General features: G+C 46.2%; 2 protein-coding genes across 2 annotated transcripts; both read right to left on the bottom strand.

Annotated features, from left to right (window-relative positions):
- Positions 1-1,665: 1,665 nt before the first annotated feature.
- Positions 1,666-17,950, bottom strand: nalf1a (NALCN channel auxiliary factor 1a). The gene is made up of 3 exons (XM_074664849.1): positions 16,748-17,950; positions 5,254-5,425; positions 1,666-4,307 (listed from the first exon to the last, which is right to left on the bottom strand). Exons 1-3 carry the CDS (start codon positions 17,417-17,419, stop codon positions 4,009-4,011), a joined length of 1,143 nt encoding a protein of 380 aa, XP_074520950.1. The 5' UTR covers positions 17,420-17,950; the 3' UTR covers positions 1,666-4,008.
- Positions 17,951-20,215: 2,265 nt separating this feature from the next.
- lig4 (ligase IV, DNA, ATP-dependent) lies at positions 20,216-24,277 on the bottom strand. The gene is made up of 3 exons (XM_074664163.1): positions 24,186-24,277; positions 21,441-23,511; positions 20,216-21,368 (listed from the first exon to the last, which is right to left on the bottom strand). Exons 2-3 carry the CDS (start codon positions 23,501-23,503, stop codon positions 20,702-20,704), a joined length of 2,730 nt encoding a protein of 909 aa, XP_074520264.1. The 5' UTR covers positions 23,504-23,511; positions 24,186-24,277; the 3' UTR covers positions 20,216-20,701.
- Between the last annotated feature and the right edge of the window lie 236 nt (positions 24,278-24,513).

The raw sequence follows: 24,513 nt of genomic DNA, 5'->3' as shown, positions 1-24,513 counted from the left end.
GCGTCATTTTCATTCATTCATTTTTCTTGTCCACTTTGTTAAAACTTGTCCCCTGATGCCACCCTGTGGCTGAAATACAACATTGCACTCTTCTGAAATACACTTAAAATGTGTGAATTTCTTGAGCAGTTTGTGCTACAAAATAATGTTTCACACTTGATAAGAAAAAAACATTTTTGTGTAAAGACATAAAGATGAGCCTGTGATGTGTGTGTGGCAAGCAGAGACTTATTTAAGGGCAAAGAGAGAAAAAAAGGAACATACAGTGCGTCCTTGCTACTGAAGAGGGCAGCTGGTAACCCATGTTTATTGTTTTATTATTTGTTGTTTACCCCTCCAAGACAGCATTTAAGTGAGTGTTTACCCCGCAAGAGGGCACTTTATTTGGTGTTTCGCCTCCAAGAGTGCACTTTATTTGTTTTATCCCCTCCTAGAGTGCACTTTATTTGTTTTATCCCCTCCTAGAGTGCACTTTATTTGTTTTATCCCCTCCTAGAGTGCACTTTAGCACAGGTTTTGGATCCATAGTGAGTGTTTGCCTACCAAGATGGCACTTTATTTGGTGTTTGCCCCCAAAGAGGCAGTTTATCAGGTGTTTGATCACCAAGAGGGCATTTTAGTAAGAGTTTGCCAGAAGAGGGGTCACTTTAGTGAGTGTTAACCCCCCAAGAATGCCGTTTTTTTAGTGTTTGCCTCACAAGAGAGCGCTTAAGCACAGGTTTTGGCTCCACAGATGGCACTTTATCAAGTGTTTGCCTCCCAAGAGAGCATTCTAGTAAGAGTTTGCCAGGAAAGGGGCTACTTTAGTGAGTGTTTGCCTACCAAGAGGGCGCTTAAGCACACTTTTAAGCTCACAAGAGAGCATTTTCTTTGGTTTTTGCCCCCCAAGAAGGCATTTTAGTAAGAGTTTGCCCCCCCAAAGCGGGCACTTAATTTTTTGTTTGTCTCACAAGAGGGCGCTTAAGCACACTTTTAGCTCCCAAAAGTGCATTTTATTTGGTGTTTGCCCCCCAAGAAGGCATTTTAGAAGATGTTTGCCCACCAAGAGGGCACTGTATATGGTGTTTGCCTCACAAGAGGGCGCTTGAGCACAGTTTAAGCTCCCAAGAGGGCATATTATGTGTTGTTTGCCCTCCAAGAATTCACTTTCGTTGGTGTTTGCTCAACAAGAGGGCACTTTAGCACAAGATTTGGTCCCCAAGAGGTCAGTTCAGCAAGTGTTTGCCTCCCAAGAGGTCACTTTGGTGTACAAATAGCCTGCTAAGAAGGGTTTGTAGTGTGTTATTTAATTATTGGGCCCTGAGGGAGGCAAAGGAGAGCGGCTGCCCCCACTCTAAATCTCTGTGCACACCTCTTGATGTAACAGACAGGGGTCTTAGATGTGACTGAGTTGTGGAGATGTGACAGCAGTGTCATAAATTATCCTATGCTGCCATCTGCTGGTCAGTGTAAGTAACTGACATGGACTGCCTTTACCTGAGGCTGCTTTATTATAACAGGCTCAGTGTTTATCATTGTTTTGCATCATTTAAAGTTACTTCAGAGCCAAACTGTTGTACCACCTGCAGAATGTCACTGGGTGTTGTTTTGCCTTTTATAACTTTAGGTTTAGAGAGTAATCCATGTCACACACCAAGGCAGTGAGGAATAAACCACAAACACCAGTAATGTTTAACATAATTTATATTTATTTTCTTTTGAACAAAATGTTAATAAATGTATTTGTTTTACGTCCAAAAAAGATCATGACTCGTGGGACGCATTTTTATAAATAATTTCATCCAAGTCTTTTGTAGAAAAAAAGAAAGTAAATTAGCAAACTAAAGCATCTCTAGTATGACAATATGACAACTTCATCATATTTTTTTCTCTATATTTGAACCCTTTTTCTCAATTCAAGCGTCATTTTTTTGTATGTTTTCTCAAGACCTCTTCATCTCGTCTTTTTAACATCCAACTTAGTCCTACTCATCAACTCACACCACTGCTTTAGACAACAGAAAATGCGGCAAAAATCTCAAAAAACAGACAAAAACCAAGGAGGCGAACAGAAAACACAGTGAGATTCCAACAGTGGGGGGAGGCACGGGTAAGAGAGGGGGAGGGAAGGCGGGGTGGGCGGCCATTTTTGGGTTTCCACATCCTTAGGACATATTTACAACAGAAAGGACAAAGGGGGTTTGGCGGCGTCGGTGGTGGAAGTGGGTTTGTGGTGAGGTTGGTCTGCATAGATCCACAGGACTCAGATCATGAAGAGCTAGATCGAAGGGGGACGGAGCACAAAGTGTGAGCCTGTTACATCCGCTGCTGTCTTCGAGGGAATGTAGTTCTCTTCATCACAGTTTGCCAAAGTAAGGAAACGACACGTCACGAGAGAGAATATCAAGCAAAGAGGGGTCTGAGCGTTGAGAGATCGGGGGCTAGAGTAGATTGATGCAAGTTCAGGATTGTTAAATAACTTATCGTGTTTCCAATCTTTGCTCATGGGATCTGATTTTCATCCCTTGGTCATAAAGTCGTCTGGACGTCCAGACTTCACTGGCAGCAGTCGTGAAGGAAAAAAAGCAAACGAAAGAAATAAAATCGGATGGATCAGCCCTTAAAAAACTCCTCACACTCCTGGCATGCTGACGCTAACACAGCCCTTTGCTAGTCTGTGAAAGATAGCAGTAGATCAGCCCATCTTAAGAGTCGACAGATTGATTGATTGATTGATTGATTGGTCTGCTGGTCACTCCCCCTGCCCCCCTCCTCCTGGGTTTCCTCCACGTCGCAGAAAAAGCCAGCTGACAGGAGTGAAGATGCCACAAAGCGGGACATGAACACTAGCTGTTTTTCCTGTATTGCTCCATTGCCAGTATCTGCCTCACTGGGCATACGCAGCAGAGAGGCACTCGAAGATCTGGGACCTCGATTAACGAACCGAACGTAGGATAAGTCGAGAAGTTCCTGTGTGTCTAACATTAGGAGGGATGTGCGAATGCTTCCTCATCTAATCTGATCTAATGATGTCGCTACGAGGGTCGACAAACGAGGTCCCTGGAGTTTTGGCATCATGCAGCTGTTCTCTAGTGTCCCTGGGTTGTCCCTGCAGTCTCACACACGACGACTCTACTCTACGTTTTCATCCACGACACCGACACTTCCTACCGTATGAGGTAAACTGAACACTTTTTGAAACCAGAGAACAACGCCCCGTCATCGTCAGCTCAACCTTCACTACCTTCGCCGCGTCGTCACTCCTAACTTGCTCAATGGCCCAACAAGTTAGCAGCGAAAGCGAGCCGGTCTCAGAGCACTTAAGGTCCTAAATGTGTAGGCATGTACCGTCAAAAGGGGTCAAAAATAAGCTCTAGTGGGACAAAATACAAGCATAACATTAGAATATTGGAGAATCACATACATTTGTTTGTAGAGAAACAAGACCCACATGAATGATGATGGATCAGCAGGCCCTCAAGCAACACACAAGGTAGTAAGAAGATACCTCAAGGGGATGAAGAGGAGGAAGAGGAACACAGTTGATATGTCAAAACATTCTGGCACCTGAAAGAAATGCAGCAAAAATCTAAAGGTAATGACGAGTGAGAGTGCACACTTCATCAAAGTCCGTTTTTTTTCCTCTGCCATCCACACACACACCGAAAAACGTCAGGAAGGGAAGGGAGGGAAGGAGAGGCGGGAAGGAGAGAAGGAGAGGAGGGACAGTATGCTGGAAAAACATTTGGATGGAATAGAAACAATGAGCAGGTTTCAAGTGGCAAGAGGTCAGTTCTTTAGTGGGGGCGGTTCTCAAACATCGCGGTTTGGTCGATGTCCAATCCCAGCACCCTTAGCTCCAGTTAAAACCCTCCCACTTCCTGTGGTTGTTGGTTCATCGGCGTCAGATCGTAGAGGCATTTCCCGCGTGTCTCGCCAGATGTGTCCCTGGCGGCCGTGACACTGTAAAAGCCATAATCCTCCAGAGCGACATCACTCCTTCACAAGCACCGGATGCAGCCCCAAGGTTCACTCCTCGTTAGACGCGCTCTCCTCAGGCGAGAAAATGGCAGCCACGCCCACCAACGTGGAATTATGGGAGGCTGAAATGATGATGACAGTGTGTAGGAGGACAAGGGCCAGCAGGCAGATCTTCAGTCGCCCGCTGCACAGTCTCGGGTTGGCAGCTGAGGTGACTGAGGCCCCCTCGGGCTGGCAGGAAGATGCAGTCCTTTTTAGTGTCTCGCCTGAAGGGTTGTCCATTTTGGAGTCCCATCGGACGTCGCAGCACTCCGCCTCACTGTCTGATAGATGTTCTCCCAAAAGCCCTGAGAAAGGAGACAGAGAGGAGAGGATTCAGACTCACTCCTGCAGCAGATATCTATTATTTACAGCCTGACGGATGTGTCAGCTGACACCTCTCATCAGGTCGGTTCGGGCCTTGTTGGCCTGAATTTTTCTGACTTGTGCCATATTTTCATTTTTCAAAAAAGAAATAAAAGTAAATTTGTGGCAGAAGACAGCTGAGGCTTATTTGCATGGCATACATTAGTGTCAGGACAGTGGTGTTTATCTCATCAGCGCTGACCCTCCTTCAGAGCGTGCTGCAGACACATCAGGACCACTTGACCTCAGCTGGAAGCTCTAATCACAGCATGGAGGCCCAGACACACTGACCTGGAGCTGAACTGGAATTAAAGTCTGGGGACTACACGGAGGGTGACGCACCGCTGCATCAGATGATGACTCTGGAGTCTGGACTTGTTGAGTTCTCAGAGAGTTCTCGTGGTTTGAATTAGAGACAGGCTTTAAAAAGCCAACCTCGTCCCACTTTTAGGAGCGTTGTCTTCCTGTTTGTTGGCATCCAGCCTGCGCTGGACGCGTCCGCTCCTCTTAGACAGAGTCCTTGGTGAGTACTACTGTATAAACTGCAGTAAATATCGAGAGACAGGCCAAATTCAATTTGTCAATGCATTGTTAAAACGTCCTTGTCTGGGCTGGCTCGTACTCCAACACGCCACAAGGTGTCATCAGAAAGCCTTCAGACGGAGCTCGCCGCTCTCCTCCAGGGGTGCCATCCAGTGAATCTGAAGACAGCATGAATTAATGAAATGCTCTTCCCTCACATGAATCGAATTAGGGGCTTTTCTCAGAGGCAGGAGAGAATACAAGGCCGCAAAAAACGCCCACGCATGTTTGAGTCCCACGCCACCGCCGCTGCTGCTGTAAACAGGAGCAGAAGAAGAGAGTAGAAGGGAGCGTGGAGGTGTTTACCTGTGCAGATGAAGCTGGGGCTGCCGCCGTGGATCAGGTCGTCGTTGTCGGGCAGGATGAACGGACAGCTCTGCTGGACCTCCAGGCAGTACTGCTGGCAGGGAACCCTCTTCACACAGGAATGTGGGGTGGTGGGGAAATACTGAGCGCACAGCCAGGGCTTATAGGCCGTCTGAGGAGGAGAAGGAGGAGAGACGATGTTTAAAGTAAAGACAAATAGCACGAGCAATTATTCTGTGACTTCATGTCAGCGCTGACTGTGACGTAAGGGTTAAACCCTCATACTTCTTGGAAACACACTCATCCCTCAAACATAAAAAAGGTCAACCCTCTGTGGTTCCCCAGCCCTCACAGGAGATCTGTCTCTGCTTTAATCCAGGTGAAAACGCTAACCAACATGTTCATTTACAGCATATTGAGTGCTCCCCTCTGTATGTTAGAGAGGAGTTTGGATAAATCACACAGGCAGTTTAACTCCCCGTGCTCTGCAGGGCTGAAAGTGGCTCAAGGCCTGGATAAAAGCCCTCAGATTATTGATTACAGCTGTGTTTTGAGAGTCAAAGGCATCCTCATTTGGGTTTTTTCAGCGTGGTGGTTTCCAATCCGCACAAATGGCTGCGATGATTTAGCATAAATTCCTGCCAGCGGTGAGATAATCTGTCTAGGGATGCTGCGGCTCTCGAAAAAAGAGAACCAAAACAATACGATCGCAGTCAGACAGGAAATCTGGGTCCTCCTGAAGATGTACTGTATGCAGGCAGTTGCCAAGGTAACGGCTTTTTCTGCTTTTCATTAGAGCTCAATGGGTGCTGCCCCGCTCTCTGTTGGTTTTCTGTTTTGTGTGCACACGTTTCAGCGAATGCTCCGTGTGTGTGTGTGTGTGTGTGTGTGTGCGCTCAGCGTGAAAAGGGAAGCGTATGAGAGCAAATTGAGTTAGTCAGGAAGCAGGTCTGGAGTCTGATTTGATCAGTCTAATGTGTGATCAGTGTGAATGGGAACCTGGCACTCAGAAAGCCTCTGTCGCCATGCAGCTTAAGTCTGCTTCAAACAATGCACTGAGACACCAAACACACACACACACACACAGAGTCAGAGTTTCACCCTGCTTTAAGCGATACACTGGGGAACACTTCATTTAAAACGCTCGCTGATAAAATCTGCACATTTACATTAACATCCGCCAATGAGACACTTCTCCAACTGCTGCTTACATGCAGATCCTCTGAAGCCTAAAAATAACGTTTGAAAATTAAGATTCAAACGCTGACGCTTTGGCAGATAAGTGTCAGCAGTGCTGGCATCTGAATTTCACCACAGTGATTACTATTATATAAGACACAGTCTGTAGGAGCAGGGATGGAGTGCTCCTCACTCCTCCTGTCGCATGTGATCCTCGCTTTTACTCTGAGGCCACGGCGAGGGCAGTGGCTGAACATCAGTGATGATAATCAAGTTTTTTATGGTTAAATATGAAAAATCACAGCTGATTTGAAGTCCTTTATCTTGTGTTTCTGCAAATAAAGTCATCGACATGCAGGAAAAAGAGCATCCGAAGCCTTCAGGGGGGCGTTTCTGCCTGTGCGCTGTCATGCTGTCATCAATCAATCTGAGAGTGAAAAAACATTCTCAAATCAAATAGTGGACCCAAGCACATCTCCACAGGGAGTGTGTGTGTGCGTGTGTGTGTGTGTGTGTGTGTGTGTGTGTGGGGCTGTCACACTATTTCATAATGTACTGATGCTGCAAGCAGCAGGTAGCAGGCCGCAATACGACTAAAAGGATGAAAAGCATTACTGAGCTATTTCTGTGCTGGATGTAATATAAATTAGCAACCGCGGGGAGAAATCTCATGTTTATGATGTAATCACATGACCCAGAGAGTGTGCTCTGCCAGGCTTTGGTCAGTCCTCCAGCATCCCACAGCTGGGACGCTGGAGCTCGTCTCAGGCGGACGGCTCGGGTGAATCTGACATGCTAAGCAGGCTCTGCCTCCTTTCTGCTTCGCCCCGGCGCAGGGCTTTCCCCACATGCCTGTCATCTGACACAAAGAGGGCTGTGGAGGGGGGAGCTCGCCTGCAGACAAGAGGAATCACTGAGCTGAGGAGAAATGTATGCGATGGCTCAGTTTTCATTCAGTGGGATGAAAAAAAGAGTCAGCTGCAGCATCACAACAGCAGGAAACTAGCTAACCAGCGCAATAAAGTGGCAGCTAAAGCAGATATTCAAGCTGTCTTTGCTGATGCTCTCCCTGCCTCCTCTGCACATGAAAGATGGAGCATCTTGTGAGGTGTTGCACGTGGATTTCAGCTTCAGGTAAACAAAAAACTTAAGTCAGCCTGAGTTTAAACACCGTCGTCTCACCTCACACACACACACGCAGCAGCAGCCGTGAGGTGGAAAGACAGAGGCGGCTATAAAAAGCGTGTGAGTCAGCTGCAGAGTGAGATCCCAGTTAGACGCTGAATGACACAGATCATTACCGCTAACACAAATCAAGGCTGGGGTTGAAGAGGAAGCTGCTCTCACACTACCGGGGCTATTTCCAGATGTGTTTCTTCATCTGGTGACAGTATTTCTGTCCTACTGTATCTGACTCGCTGCTGGTGGAAACCCTCTGTTAGATCTGGGGTCACACAGAAAACTAAAGAGAGTTTCTAACAGAGGAGAAACACTGCCAATCCAGACCAAATGATGTTGACGGGGACTTTGATGCACTCCCAAAGCTGAATCTCAGCGGACGCCTCAGGTCGATGACGCAACGCTGGCATAATCCAGCAGGACAGGGGTGCATGCTGGTGTCTGTCTTCCTGCATTGATGTCCGTACTTATTACATCCCGTTCCCCGGTGATGTAACGGATCCAGGCGCTCTGCGAGAGCGTCTGGAAAATGACACTCGGAGGCAGAGCGTCCTCATCAAATTAGATGCTTTTGCAATTTCACTGCAACGGGAAGCGGTGGCGAAGGGGTGCAGATTCCCCTCACTAATCTATACGAATGTTTGATGCTGTGATTTTACATTCTGACCCCTGCACGGATTTACATTCTGTAATTAACCTCCGATGCAGTGATTCATCGTTCCTGAAGAAGTTCGCCACTTTCACCAGCAGAAGAGCCTCACAGGAAATGATGTTGGGCGTAATCAGCGTGATTTCCTTTGGGAGGAACTCAAGTTTGGGCGCTGTAAACAAACTTGACTCGTGTAACCTGTGCGAGTGACGCACATTCATCCTGAGCAGTTAAAATTTGATTCACAAAACGCTCATCTCATCACATGCTGAGCGAAACAATCCTTTTTTGTACTCGCTTCAAGAATAATTCAATCAACTTTTTATTTTTTGGCTAAAGTGGTTCAAAAGCACTCGCTCTGTCTCAGCGCTACTTCATCATCCGTGTGTCTGTGCAGCCTTGAAATGTTTCCTCAAGAATCAAATGTGCGGTTTATGACACTAATCAGGAGTCTTTATTTGCACAGATTGGTCTGAAGGAGACTTCAGATGCTGTTTTCTCTGAAGCAAAGGTGGAACAGCAAACACAGGAGCTGATTACTGATCAATCAACAGTATTGGCAGGCTTCGTTCGTCACTGTAACGTCAGATTTAACCCTTCAAAACACTTTAAAGCTTCTTTGTTTCCTCTGACTCTGAGAGGCCACAGCTTTATTCATGAAGCTCTGTTTTGATCCACTCACAGCGTGAAGTTTCACATTCTTTTCCTGACATGTTAGTGCTCCGTCGATACTATCGACAGGCCTCCAGAGGCTTCCAGAAACCCACATCCTTTTAGCTGGAAACGCCCTGTAGAGCACACGGCGTCAACGTGGGCCGCCAGAGCATCTCCAATCCCCACCTATCAGGACGCGGAGCCAAAGATGGCATCCTATTTCCCTGAACCATGTTTTGTAGATCAGTTCCCAGAAAAACACGGTCATGAATGTGTATGGCCGGATTTGTTTTCAGCCGCTTTTAGCATGCAGGCGCAGAAATGAATCGGTTACAAAACAGGTAGATCTAGGAATCAGGTTTCAGTCTTCAGCGCAAAGGGAGGGGGGTGATTCAGGATGGTTTTTAGACATGCTGGTGTTTGAGGTCTGGTTTTGTGTTCGGTGGATTAAACCGCGCTCCAGTCGCAGGATCCCGCTTGGCCGGGCTCCAGCTCTGCAGCTCTCTTTTTCAAAGGTTTAAAGAATTCATTTTGGGCTCAAAGCTCTGGGAGGTTGCTGTATAGGTCAGGGTGGCTCTGCTTTCTCTCTTGATGCGGAGGCTGCTGACTGCAGGAGGCCCGACCTAAGCTCGGGACATATTGACTGAACACCATCCTGAGAGATGTCGCTCCACGATAAAACTGAGCCCAATAACTGCTGAGGCTGGGGTTTAACACGGGGGATTCAAAACAAGCTGAACGTAGCTGTGTCACAATAGAAAAGTTCTCAGAGTAGTCCGACTTTAATGTTATACTTCTTTCATCACACTGTTACAATTTGGTGTTAGTTGCAGGTTTGTACGATAATTTGTTCCCTGACAGTCTTAGTATCCAGAATATCGCCAGGATCTGGATCATACTTTTACATCTGTCAGAAATTAAAGTGACCTTGTCTTGTGTTGTTTTGCAAAGCAATCCGATCATTTATGGTGGAGTTATATTCACATATGGTGAAAACAGCCCTATCTCACAATAATGAAGAATACTTTAAAACAGTCCTGGATCCAGACCGTGATCCAGATCAGCTCCAAAATTTAATCACTTCTTCTTTATCCCATTTTGAACATTTCCTGAAAATTTCATCAAAGCAATCCGATCATTTATTGTAGGGTTATATACACATATGGTGAAAACGGCCCTATCTCACAATAATGAAGAATCCTTTAAAACAGTCCTGGATCCAGACAGTGATCCGGATCAGCTCCAAAATTTAATCACTTCTTCTTTATCACATTTTGAACATTTCCTGAAAATTTTATCAAGATCAGACAAACTCTTCCAAAAACATAACCTCCTTGGCAGGGGTAAAAATGCTCAGTTGCTCTTATTTTGTAAACAGAGAAGAGTTACAGGAGCTGGAATCAATGTGCACATTTTCCGACAGGAAGTAAAGGAACAGCACTAACCAGCGTGTAAGCAAGTTGGATTGACGTCAATCAGGACCCTTTTCATGCAAAGTGCCACAATGACAGTTGTTATCAGGCAACTCTTGGCAGTAGTGGCAATGAGACAATGCCTGAGAGCAATCAGCTTATAGATTTATTAGCCTGACAGAGTGGGCTAATGTGAGAGGTCGCCGTTTGAGTGATGGAGGGCAGATGACTGTGGTGAAGACGGCTGTCCTTATGTAACACTGTCACTCAGTCACTCCTGGAGGAGGAGGAGGAACAAAGAGCGATTAGTCTACATACTCGCTCCAAAGCTTCTGCTATGTGGTATACTATGACAGATATCCAACAACCAAAGCTATCCAGGAATGTGTGATTAATATACAAGGACAAATTTAAAGTTGAACAGCCAAGAGGCCTCCCAGTCCGCCCACCAGCCCCTGCGATGATACATCCCCCTCCTCCTCTTCACGGCCTTGAAAACCAAACTCCTCGAGCCACTGCGAGACAACTTCCCTGACATCCCCGGGGCGTATTAGGGCTGTTTGTCCGAGTCAAAGAGCAAACATGAGCGCTCAGATCCAGGCCGGGATTTAGCATCCACTGCGGAGGAGCTGTGGAGGAGACAGGGGGCCTCGGGGTGACGGCAGCGCGGCTCTTAACTCAGGTGGCCACTTGGTGGATCAGATGTGAGGATTTGGGGGAGAGGTCAGGGAGGAGCAGCGACGGGGACATCCTTTGTCTTGGCTAACAGTCCCATTTTCCTGCTTGATGACTTGTATTTACCTCTCTGGAATATAAAGAACGTTCTGGATTTTAAAGTTTCATACTCTGTCTTTGGCAGCAGGGCTGTGGGCAGGAAACCAAAGGTAGAGAGGAATCTTAATTACTGGCAGCCACCGCTCTCAAGGACGGGATATTATATTACCTCCACAAACCTCCACTTTTGGGTGTATCCAACACCAAAGTCGTCCTTATTCAGACTCATTCCTCAAACATCTCCCTGCTGCCAGCTCCAACGTGGATTAATGTGGATTAATCCGCGCCCGAAAATAGTCCCTGACAAATGCGCTGTTGATTACAGTCACAGGAGTTGATGCTAAAGTCAACAGCGACCAACTGTTTGGAGAACTCCCCCCTGCCTTCTTTTTAACTCCAGATTCGTGTCTTTTCTTACAACCCAGTTGACTCAGAGCCGGGAGCAACAGCAGCGTTTCTCTGAGCATTCAACAGCTACTTTTAAAAGTCTGACTCATGAGGTTCGATATTCTTTAAAACCCCTGTAAAAGCTCTATTGACACATCATTTTTTGGCACCAGCGGGGAGCTCGACTGAGCCGGAGCAAGACAATAACAATCGTGGCCATTCAAGCTGGAAACTACGAGTGTGGTAGCTGTGTATGAATGGCTGACTGTTTGCTCGGGGTTAACAAAATTCACCTCAGAAAAACATCTTCCAAGCTTTTTAGTAGCTGCTGAAGGTGGTGGAAAGTGAGAAAATTGATGAGATTTAGCAAAATCTACTTCATGAGACTCTGGATTATTTTTGCTGTATGTTAACATGTTGATATGCTCCTGACTTTTCATAAACAAAGCTCATGTCCAGTGCTGACGATCATTTAACAGCACAAACATCATCCTCAATCATCCTAATGGGCCACACAGAGCTTAACAGAGATCCAAACGTAACCTTTTACCTACTCTAGTGTATACACGCTTATAAAAAAAAGGGCACAAGGAGAGAAAAGGGGGTACCTGCTGAGGACTAAAGAGGGAGTCAGATAATCTTGTTAGTGTGGAGCTGATATTGAGGCCTCACTGAGGTTATTTGAGTTACTGGGTCATCAGTTTGCCCGATAAACAAAAGCACAAACCTCCATCCTGCTCCAGCATGGTCTGCATTAGTTAAATACTGAACGTCAATAAAGCACAAGCAGCTGGGATATGCATTCAGGCTTTCCCTGTAAAGATAATCCATTCAAATACCTATGCGGACAATAGAACTGTTAGACTAATTGATGTCAAGCCCATAAATGAATGGAGGTATTAGTCTGACCCTTAGGTGTTTCACAGAAAAAAACACACACACACACACATCCTGTGCACAACATCTTCATTTTCTCGCAGTAATGAAGCCAAAGTAATGGATGTTTTTACTCTAATTAAATTCTCTTAGTGCAGACAGGAGGGGAACAGCTTGGCAATTCATCTTCAGGGAGGGTGTTTCTTTTTAAGGACGCACATCTGTGTGAGTGTGTGTGCTGCGAGCGCACAAAAACAGGAGTGATTTGAAGTCCAATTAGAGTACACTTTTTCAAGATTAGACTACAAGGAAGGGGAACGCCACCCCAGGCCCCTCTTGTAGCACACCCCTGGCGTTCAAGTTAAAGAGAGTTTACAGTCACACACCGCCGACTTTGACCCTGGTTCCCTGCTGCAGTTGTTATCCTGTGATCTGAGCTGCTCTCTCTTCACAGTCAAAAAAACAATATGGGAGCACTGCTGTGCACTGCAGCAGCAGCAGCTAGCCTCCCCTCTCCTCTCCGTCTCTTCCTCTCCCTCCTCCGCCACATTAGCATGCTGCTCACGGATCTGCCCATTCATAAAAGGGCTGTCGTGGAGTGGGCCAGGCTTCTGGAAAGGGACAAAAAAAATCTCCAAGGTCAGCGTTCACAGCCGCTGCAGGGAGGCGGAAATCCCACGCGGGCACTTCCGTTTGCGGCCTAGCATGCGAGCGATGCATTGCAACAGTTTGTAGCTTGTTAAACTACAAGATCAGTTGTTTTGGTTGTATGAATAATGAAACAGAGGCGGATAAAGGCCGCGGAGTCATATTTTAGCAAGGCAATATTCTGAGAGTATAGCAGCAGTATGGCTCAGTAGTAGAGGGGTCCTTCTTTCTGTCACACATGTCCTCCATCGTTTCGTTTTGAAACCTCCCATCATGCTGTTAGTTATAAATTACAGGCAACATACTGGGTTTTAACGCCAGCGAACTTGTTACACATTGTGAGCATTATGGTGTGATTTTGTTCAAAGACGGATTTGTCGCTCCAAATGAGAAAGCCCAAGCCTCTTCCAAACCCGAAAATTGCGTTTCTTCACGAGGCTCCATCTGTGTTTAGATTCTGTTTCAGGCCCCCCATCTGACAGCTGATATCCTCGTGGTTACACATCATTTACTGCAGGATTGCGTAACCGCCATTACTGTAGGAAACGAAGATAACAGATGAAGAGGGAGCAACTCCAACACTTGTCTTCCTCGTTTGTGTCTGACTCCAGAATCAAACAGGTTCAGATTGTGACATGATGTCTTCACCGAGCTCAGGCGCTGCCCTATTTCCCTCTCAGAGCTGCCCACTATCAAATGAAGGACGAGTGAACGCAGAGGGCTCGGCGCAGATCAATAGGGATCAACCTCTTGGTATTGCTGCCACCCGTCCCTCCAGCTCCAAAAGAGCTCAGATCAATGCAGATGTGTGCGGTCGACAAGGATCTAAAGAGGGAGCACGCTGTGGACGCTGTCCTCCTTTCCACTTGCACACAACACCGGCTAAGATTAGACATTCAATGGGACCTGGAGGGTGGGGGGTGGGGGGCAGATTTGAGCGCGGACTTATCAGTGATTGTGTTTTGAAATGATTTCGCCGAAAAGAAGGCGAAGGATTGGCAGCAGGGGAGGTCACAGAGGGTCAAAGACGTTGAGGAAGTATTAGTGGAAGCAAATGCAGCCCCAGAGATGAGGTTTTCTGGGGTTGCTTTAAAAAGTTCTGCTTTGAAATCTCAGAAATGACTGACTTCATGAGGAACGAGCGATACCGTGGGTTACAGATTCATTATTCTTGTCGAGTCTGAGCGTTTTGTTTTGAAAAATTGAGGATGTTTTGGTCTCACACTGTGATAATGTCAGCTGGGGACTGAGATGTTTTCTGCTGCGAAGGATACAGAGATGCTAATGCTAACAGCTTCTTTAGCTGGACTGCAGATGTAATTATAATGAAAGCAATTACTGGTTTACGCCATAAAGCAACAAAATAAACCATAAATCAAGCTTGCAGGGTTTGTGATGATACTGTGCAGCTTTACAAGACATTTACTGTAACATAATAAAACCTGATGACAGGAAGATGCCGGAGAAGCCTGTTTGAGCTTGATAAATCCAGGTTCAGTTGGAGTGGATGTGAAGTAATATTTATGCTACTGAAGTGTTAGAACAACAGGTGGACGCCCTGTGTTAAACTCTGGATGCCCTGCAGACAGCACAGGCCTTTGTTTGCTTGTGGTGTTTGAACAGAGGCATGCTTCTTTAGAGGTCAATTTGGTTCTGGCTCCACTGTTTCCTGTAAAAACCACCGGCGAGTCTGACATTTTGGTCCACACTCAGAGCTCCAGCGCCGGCGTGCCAACCCCTGGTTTAAATGCTTCCAGCCCGGCCCCGCTGTCAAGATGAATGGAGGGTTTTTCACCCAGTCAGATGATGGAGAATCCCATCGCGAGGAACAGCACACCGGCCGCGTCTGCCATGTGATGTTTCACCTCAGGCTAAAGGAATCAAAGCACCACCTGCGGACCACCACGGAGCACAACAAACGCCACTCTCCATGTCAAATGACCCCACTTCAAATGTCATGGATCTTCCTCTGGCAGTGCATAACCAGCACTCCCAGCGCCTTAGTGCTCAAACAGAACAATTACATCTGTTTCCACTCATGCCACTACACTCACGCCTGTACCTCTGCTGTATTTACACATGTACATCTGTCTCGGCTAGCTTAACCAGCACTGCCAGGCTTCTCCAAGGCAGGTAGCCATTAACTCAACAAGAGTGTGACATTATCGTTTGAGTCATGCTGCTCCTTCTTTATCCCCCGCCGACCACATATACAAGACTGAGGCAAACCTATAATCAAGGAAGTGACAGAGAAGGGTCATTGTTAGAGGAATTAGCAGCTTGACTAAATGACTGTTTTCTCTCTGAGTGCCAAGAGGTTAGCGCTGAGAACGAGTAAATGTCAGTCTGAGAGTGGCAGTGGGTAAAACATCAATCACGCGTGGGGCTCCAGTTCAGCTGTGGGAAACGAATATAAAGGCTACAGTCAAGGCTTCTTCAGCTGATGAAGCGATGAAACTGTGCAGCTCGGACAGATTCTGGCTGGGATACCTGTCTGAAAAGGCAGCATTCATGTTTGGTTTCCTGCTCAGGAGGAGCTCTCTTAAACTGCCAAGTGACAGCTTCAGAAAGAGGTTTCCTCTATCAGGTGGTGTTATGAGACAGTGGAGGAAGCTACTAGTGCAAACAAAAATAAAGCTAAAACACTTCTTTTCATTTCATTGTGTATTCACCCTCCATCTATCATGAATTAGATTTAAATAAGTTGCATAAGCGCCCAATTAACACAATACATTCATGCTACGCTATCATTAAAACAGCTTGATGTGGATCTGTTTTTGCTTTATCTAACACAGAAAGATAATTATCATCACTTTGAAGAAATAACAGATATAAAGTGTAAAAAGCTGATTCCAGGTGGATGAAAGCACAGGTAATTTATTCCAGAATATCAGGCCTGCAACCAAGTGAATGGTGGTGTTTTGCTGAAAAAGTCTGAAAGCGTGTGAATCATTGTTTGGTGAATAAACACACACACACAGGCTGACAGAATGGGGCTCCAGAGGTGTTTTTACCTCCCTTTGATGTGAATGTGGCTCTGTGTTTTCTATATGTAGGCAGATGGCCTTGTTAGATTCGCGTTCCTGACGCCTGTGCTCGGTCTCAGCTCCTGTTTGGGTTGAATGGAGGCCATCTGGGATTGGCCAGGGCTTCTGTGAATGGAGCTCCATTCAGCACCGCGGACAGCTCCGCGCGCTGAGCCTGCCTCCGCGTGCTCAGCACCTGGACAGCGACGCACGGTAAACAGTGACACAGGGCCTGGCGGAGAGGAGGGCCTACGTGAGGGCCTGCTAGTGAGCAAACACACGCCTTCCGCTACATTAGGTAGGGAAACCACCTCTTGACTTTAATGAAACGCTCTCGATATTAAGTGGGCGGCCATGATGAACACCTGGCGGACTGCGACAGCTCACACAGGACTCTCTCCTGGAGTTGTTTGCATATTGGAGCCTCTTTCCTCCAAGCGCGACCTGGTCTCCACACCAGCAGGAACTAGCAGGGCCTCCATTTGCACATTAGCATGGGGCCTAAACACAATGAGGAGATGAATGAACATGAGGCCCGGAGCCGGGAGTCTCCTTGAATCTGTCATACGTCTCCATGGCGACAGGAGGAGGAGGAGGAGGAGGAGGAAGACCAAAAACTGGCATCTATCCGGGCCCAAATCAACAGATGGCCACCACATCACCTCCAAACACCCCACAACCCCCCGCCCCCTTTCATTTCCCTCTCCTACCTTGCACTGCTCCATGCACGTCCTCACTGAATAAGCCCCCGGCTCGTATTTCTGAGTGAGGAGCTCAAAGTCCTCGTATTTCTCCTGGGCGTGCTGGTCGTAGCGCTGGTACGCCTGGACGCACTCGCTGCATCTGTTGGTGTCATCGGTGAGCAATTCGAGGCTGCAGTTCAAATTGTCCGGACTTGTCGACCCGTAGAACAAATCCAGCAGAGAGTAGGAGTTACAAAAGGAAAGGTACAAATCGCTCATATTTACAGCCCGCGTCCCCTCTTTGTCGGAAAGGCCCTCGCACAAATCGTCGGCATTCGCGAGCGTAAAGCAGTCTTTAGATAAACTATCCTGGTGGCAAGTTTCAAGCCGCCACAAATGTTTGGTAGAGTTTCCTAAAAAAATAGCTGGGTTTTCTCTGAGGCTGCTGTGTGCTGAGTGGGTCTGGGGTGACAGGAGGTGGGAGGGTGCGAACTTGACCCGGGTCCGGGCCTCGGCGCAGAACCACAGGTGATCAGAGAGGAGGATGGTTAAGAACAAGAGGGATGCCAAGGACAGTCGCCATCTCTGCGCCCTCTCTGAGTCGGTGAATGGCTTTTGGTTGTCGCGGGGGGGCTCTAGCCAGATTTGGAAGCCGTCGTCATCTTCTTGCTGCCAACACGTCCCAGCACCCCTGGTCATATTTTGGGAACCGGCCGACTCCACCGTGGGGGCTCCTCTGCCGCAACAGTCATTGACGTGGGGGTCCGCTTCGCGTTTTCCTCCCCTTTAAGTGTCAGGTGGTGGGTTGTCCCGGCTTGCCTTTGCGTTCAGCGGTAATTCCCATCAAAATGAGCGTGGGCCGGATGGCAAATCAGACGCTGGCGACCACGGGCCGCATCCTCCATGGCTGACCGGTGAAGCCGCTGTCCTCCCGTCCGCCCTGAGCTCCGCCGCCGCGCCGCGCCGCTCCGCTCCTCTGCGTAGCCTCCGACTCCGTTTTTAGAAACACTCACCGACGCGTTTACGTTTTCCCCGGCCTCGGTCGTGCAGGGACAAGGGCGCTATCCTCTTCCAACATGGCGAAGCTGTCTGCCTTTGTGTCGGCGGATGGGCCTACAAGCCTGTTACAGACCTCTTTTCTTTTTCAAGCCCTCACCGTCTTCATCGCGCTGCCGTTGTCAAGTTGCCGCCATGTTCGCCAAGAGACGGTGTGTGTTTGCAGGAAGCTGTGTGAAGGCGGCGGCAGCGACGAGCGGCGTTTCCTGCAGGGGTCTTCACAATGAAAGTATTCACATTTATTTAACTGTAAGCACAAGGGAGGAGCATTTCTCTTCAGGATCAGCAGAGGAATTAGATAATCCAAACAACAATAAAACAATTTTATCCATTAAATAAAGTTGTTGTGTCGTTTTCTTCTCCAATAAGAGCTCTTGGATTTAACATCCTTTCATGTTAGGAACAACTGATCCACCATATTGAGTCAATTGCTGAGCTGTTTTACTGCTTTCATTTTCACTAAGGGAATAAATGAGTTTATTCGTCATGCGTAATGATGGCTAATCTTTACATGCATTAGTGGACTAATAAGCAGGATGTAGATATTCATTTTTCTGTTTTCAAACCACTCTCTTCAATTAAAAAAAAAGAAAAATCAAAAACAGCCTGCAGAAAAAATAATGCTCAAGTAATAAACTTTATGCAATACTCTGTTTTTCTTGTTGGGTTTTATTTTGAAGGTGGAATCAACCCTCATTGTGCATCACCGTACCCAACCTCTCCACCTTCACCACCCAGCTCCAGCTCTGACGTTATGCGCGCGCACCGCAGTTACCGCATCCCTCAGCGCTAAGGTGAGTCAAGTCAGGCAGAGTCTGCAGAAATGTCACAAGAAATGTTGTCAGAATCAAACATTTTAACATCAGCCTTTAAGATTAACACACTCTCAGATTAAGGGTTAATTAGCTCAATAAAAAGACAGAATGAGCCCTGAAACAAAGAGCACGCATCTGCACAGAGGATACTGATAAATACTGTGTAATTACAGGAACACAAGGTTGTAATAGTGGTTTTATTTTGAAAGGCCTTCAAGTTTATGATAGTGGAATTAGAGGTTTGCTTGACACCAACATTCAGACAGGTTGCTGCTCACCTGGTTTCATCTTCTGGGGAGATGCTCTCATCAAAAGCAGGGCGCCTGTTTCCTCTTCTAAGGACACTTTTTGTAATTCACACCTTAAAGATGTAAACCCACACTGTGTTTAAACACCACATGTGTTGCTTTTTATTTATTTCTCAACATTGTGGAAACTTAATCCTTTGAGATTTACCTTTAATTTGAAGGGGAATTCATTCATTATTTTCACGGTGCTTGATTCTCCTTTGACTTGCTTGATTTTGTGTAGGCCGGGCTAATTGCTACAGAAGAACCTTCCCTTCAGCCACGAGCCTCTGTGTGGTCTCTACAGGAGCTCATTTATTCCAGCTGAATGCACGCAGACGCTGGTTGTCCAGCTCGTGCTTCCAAACCATTTGTTTCCGCTTATGTCCAGTGTGTTTGCCATTTCTCCAAGAGCCAGGGCCAGGCTAATTAGAGCGTTTATCCCATTAGGAGATGGTATTTCTGCAATGCTAGCTCTCAGCAGCTATTAGCAGGGTTTTCATTATCACATCCTTGGGGCTGGTTGTCTTTTCAGAGTGCTTGGACTCTTCAGGACAAAACACATCACACACAGAGGCACACTGGAATAAGCACCAGTTGAGGGCCTCTAATTAAAGCCTGTCAGTCAGCCTCTCACCCAACAACACCTGGAAATAGTGCAGAGTGGGCGGCGGCTTACAGAGAGCTTAGTGAAGCATGATTTATCCTTTATTTTCTTATCTAATCACTTCAATCTCCTCGATAATGTGCTTTTCTTGTACTTTTTGATGAAGTAGTCTAACGAAATTCGGACATCAGCTGACTGAGGGCCCAAATTTCCAGAATTGAGTCAAAACCGATTCATTTAGCAGTGATACAGGAACAAACAGGAGGGGAACTCCCTAAAGAAAACACAACAACATGTCAAATTGAGTAGTTATTCACAGTATTTGATTAGGAACAGGAACCTCATCACTTCTACTTTGAAAATGTATTCATGCGGCATTTACACACAACAATGCCCAGGACGCCACCGGCAGCTACCTGCACCCTGGAGGCCATGCTAATGAAGGTTATAACATATCAATGAGTCCCAAGGCGCATTAATGACATTTTTGAGGACAGGAAAACACGGAGACATCTTTGTTAGAGAGCCTTGAGCTGATCCGGTTTTAACGCCCCCCCTGTTGTGTTCCTCGGCTTCTCTCTCTGGAAGAGCTGAGGCCAGAATTTCACACCCTGATTCACCTGAGTCAGGTTTTTGAAGCTCATTCCAAACACAACAATCCACTTCCTGTGTTTCAAAATATTTATTAGAGTCATTCTTAAAATATAGATCAGCACAGCAAAGGCACAAATACAGAGCAGTTCAAGAATCAACACAGTAATCCTGTTTTTCCAGCATGGTTTATAATAAAATACAAAAATTCCCAAAATTGAGATGTTTCTTTTATTCTTAGTATTATCTTTAAAATCCACATCATTACACATTAGGTTGCAAGTTTAAAAGAGAAAGTTTTAAATGCTTCCTAACACGATCTAAACGATTCAAATAGAAAAACTAATCTTTGCTTTCCGGAGCGTAACCTCAACCAATCAGTTTAAAACTAATAACAAGCAGATTTGATCACTCATTAAGAACACAGAATATAAAACTCATTAAGTCTGCATATAAAACCCATTAGCATCTGCTCCCCCCAACAGCTTAGTGTCTTTCTTAACCACACCGCTCTGTTTGTGTGTTTAAGCTTTAAAAACTGTTTTTAGATTTATCTTTAAGGCTTCGTTAAAAATGTTTAACTCCAGTGTCAGGTTCAGACCTCTGTTCTTTCACAGAAGACTCTTCAAACTGAGTAGTCAGTGTCGTTCATAAGAAAGCCCGCTTTGATTGAATCCGTCACCCATGAGTCTTTCACGATCTTGAACTTCTTCCTAAAGCAGCGCCTCAGAGTCCGGAGCTCTAAAAGTCTGGTTTCTTCACTTATAATGACATGAGACACTCCTTCCTCCAACTTCTGCACCACCTTCCCTCCGTGGTAGCGGAACTCCAGTGCCCTGATGTCCAAACAGGTGGCAGGTAAAGCTGCTGCAGGGTCACTGACGTCAGCGTAGCAGTCCATGTAAACCACAAAGGGTCTGAACAAGCTGGTTGGAAGGTCCTCCCACCCGTACCGCTGCTCCACCTGGCCCATGTCCATCCCTGTTGATTCTGTGTCGCTCATCCGGGTGAACACCTCCCGCAGCTGCTGCTCATCTGTATCCACGAAGTAGCTGTCGCCGAAGCTGTCATACTCTTTAGCGAAGTGCTCCCTCGTGGAGGGCGACATGTGGATCATGTGACGTGGCTGCCATGGGACCACATCCTTCTGGTCGAGACACTCCAGCAGCCAGGCGGCCCACACCACGTCATGCTGGGCGGATGAAATCAGGTTCTTCACGCGCATGTTTTCCACCCCGGCGATCACACAGTAGGTGTCCCGGCCTGGGTTTTGGACCACTATACCTCCACACCTGAAGAAGAAATAACACCAGTCATTCATTAAATTCTCAACCTCCTTAATGCTCTTTTTGTTTTCACGTTACCTGGCCACGCCCTTCTCCAGCTCAGCTTTGGGGTGATCTTCAGTGCCGTTCAGAACACAGAACTCCACATCCTCAAACATATCCGTTTCTTTCTTTACCCCGGAGAGGTCCTGCTGCTTAAAGTGGTCGACAATCCCGACCACTTTCTTCGGTTTGGCAGGCGCCTTGCGTTTCTTCTTTTGCGGTTCCTCGTCATCAATGCGAAGGTGTCGCGAGGCAAGTTTCCCAGAAGCCTTTCCGCGGAACTCATCCAGCTCCGCCAGAGTCATGCACTGATGCCACTCCTTGTCGTCACGGATCTTCTCAATCCTCGGGAAACGCAAAGTGCAATTCGTCTTATACATGTCGCTTCCGACGATTTCTGCCGCCTTCACCTGGATGATGACTGAGTTGCATGGTTCGATGTAAACTTCTGGTTTCTCCGTTCCACACAGGATGGACGCAGGCGGGTCGTTCTTACGATAGACTTTCCAGTTCTTCGCGAGCTTCAAACCGAGGTCGTACAGCTCCTTCATGGTGTAGCCAGAACCAATGCGGCAGAAACTGTGGAAAACTGAGGGTTTCTCTCCAGGCTTTGGAGCTTCAGCAACCGCACACAGGAAGTGTGACATCATACCGCCTCGCCGTCCTTTCCCCCAGTAGCCACCGACGATGAGAAGATCCAGCTCATCCATCAAGCCAGACATGTACTCTGGCTTTATTTTCAACCATCCTTCCCCACGCTTGTCAGGTTTGTAGATGGACAAAGGATCCTTCACCATGATTCCTTCTTCTCTGTTGTCAATTGCATCATTGAGTGCGTTCACCACTTCCTGCATGGTTCTGGCATCAGCCTTTGGCACCAGGTGTATTCTTCCTTTAACTGGCGTGAAGACTGTCTGCAAGACCTCGTAACGCTTCTTCAAAGTTTCCTTTCCAAGCTTCTGGTTGTTCACTAACAAAACGTCAAAAACGCAAAAACATGTCTGTAACTCAGAGTCATCCATGAGTCTCTTGATGTCGAATTTGCTCCCTTTCTGCATAAAGGTCTCAGCGGTTGGGTTGTACGCCATCATCTCTCCATCCAGGATACAGTTCACTATGTTGCTTTTAAAAACATTGTGGATGTAAGGTGTCAGTGAGCCCTCCAGTGGGGATCCTCCAAACTGCTGCGTGTATTCAAAGGCATTTCGGCTGAAGTACTTGTAAACGTCTCCGTCTTTGTGCAGCTGAATGCGCTCCCCATCCAGCTTGGTTTCGATGTAAAATGGGCTGTTTCCCATCTGTTTCTCGACATTTCGAATGTTTGCCACTGCTGCCAACATCGGCTTGAAAGCAGAGAAGAGTCCAATTGAGACGTCACTCAATGACACAGAGGGGTTGTGGAGCTGCTGGCACACCTTGTTCAAGTCTGTATTCACATTGTAGAGGTCATTGGCATCAGGGTGGAAGATCTGAAGAACAGTCTCTTTGCTAATCCCAAGCTTCATGTCCTTCAGGATCATCCTGATGAGCCACTTTTGCTCAAGAGCTGAGCTCTGGGTGATAAGGTGCAGCAAACTCTTCTTAACAAGGTCCTTCTTCTTCGTAGCATTGTTGATGGCCACCGAGTCGAGGAAGTCGTTGACTTCTTTGATAGTGAGGTTTCCTTGGCTGGAGCACCGCTTCTTGAGTACAAAATGCGCTATGCCCGCAAAGTCTCCTGCTTCTCCTTGGGAAGTAGTCGGTGCCCGGTAGTTCAGAAGTTTATTCGCTTCAGGGCCGTTTTTGGGAAGGCCTAGAACATCAATGTAGAGTTTAGCCAGCATGCTCTCTTTGATGCCATAGGCCATACGCTCTCGTTCAAAAGGAGGGACGATGAGACGCATGGCGGGGTAGAAAGAGTCCGTTGTCTTGGGGTTGTCTTTGTGGAGGGCAGCATGAAACTTCCGCCATGAGTCGATGAAATCTCCTAGGTTCTTGTTTTTCTCTGGACGAGTTTTAGACTTCTGGATTTTCTCCAGAGTGTTGCAAAGGTGGATGAAAGGAACCTGAGCAGCAACAGAGGGCTGTGCTGCATCACTTGTCGTTGCAGTTCCTTCCATAGTGAAAACTGTCAAAAAGGAGGAAAAAATGTGAAACTTATTATCACAAGGAGGTTGTCATACAAAAAAGTTGTGAATCGTGTTTATAATAAGTTTATGTCATAGTGATAAATTAACAAGTTCATCACATTACTGTCCAAAGAATTGTGTTATTTAAACTGAACCAGCCCAAATACTTACAGATTGGTCCAAAGTCTAAAACTGATAAGCTTGACAAAACCATGAATAAGACCTTTCTAATCGCGTTGCAAATACACTAGGATAAAACAAAGCATACTTGGCATTTTCACCATCCATTCTTATTGTTTTCCACCCTTTATGTGTTTAAATATTACTAGATAAAATATTATGTTTACTAATTTAAAACTTCTAACTGCTCTCTGTAGTCACGTGATGTCTGCTGCCCGGGCATGTCTGTCAGAAAACCTCATACACGTTTGTAAACACAGAAACAGCCAAAAAAAAAATAAAAAAAAATAGCAGTTTCCTGTTTAGAAACCGAACTTAAGGCGGTGCTCTGTCAACAACAACAACCCCGAGGAAATCAAGAATATCATTTTTACCTTTTTATTGAACAGGACGCTACGATAGTCGTAATAATCAAGATCGGATTGATTTAATAATAGATTGATATATCATAAAGGCTGCATGACATACATAATAAATACTGTCTGGACGTTACCTTGCTGCTTTAATCCTCCAAAGTGTTGACTTTAAGACTTTAAAACAAACTACATATCAAAACACTTCCTTATTCTCAGAGCGGGCCGTCAATAGAGCGGTCCTCCGTAAACAAGGGCGGAACTTTCTTTTCCTGTGACGATTACGTTTACAACCGTTTTTCTTCGACAAGATTTTAAAACCCATATTCAGTTTTTAACACATTTTTAAATCTCTGTAGTTACAATTTACTTTAAGTGTCAATATATATATATATATATATATATATATATATATATATATATATATATATATATATATATATATATATATATATATATATATATATA

Source organism: Halichoeres trimaculatus, unplaced genomic scaffold (genome assembly GCF_033239565.1).
Source record: "Halichoeres trimaculatus isolate MK-OKI-2021-1 unplaced genomic scaffold, fHalTri1.1 fHalTri1_scaffold_24, whole genome shotgun sequence".
NCBI classification, from domain to species: Eukaryota; Metazoa; Chordata; class Actinopteri; order Labriformes; family Labridae; genus Halichoeres; species Halichoeres trimaculatus.
The sequence above is the reverse complement of the archived record's forward strand: the minus strand, read 5'-3'. Positions and strand labels throughout refer to the sequence as shown.

Coding starts and splice junctions, on each gene's coding strand:
- nalf1a (XM_074664849.1), bottom strand. CDS start 17,419: ATGACCAGGGGTGCTGGGACGTGTTGGCAGCAAGAAGATGACGACGGC. Junction 5,426..16,747: donor CGTGCATGGAGCAGTGCAAG/GTAGGAGAGGGA, acceptor TCTCCTCCTCAG/ACGGCCTATAAGCCCTGGCT. Junction 4,308..5,253: donor CCCCAGCTTCATCTGCACAG/GTAAACACCTCC, acceptor CTCCTTTCTCAG/GGCTTTTGGGAGAACATCTA.
- lig4 (XM_074664163.1), bottom strand. CDS start 23,503: ATGGAAGGAACTGCAACGACAAGTGATGCAGCACAGCCCTCTGTTGCT. Junction 21,369..21,440: donor CTGGAGAAGGGCGTGGCCAG/GTAACGTGAAAA, acceptor TTTCTTCTTCAG/GTGTGGAGGTATAGTGGTCC.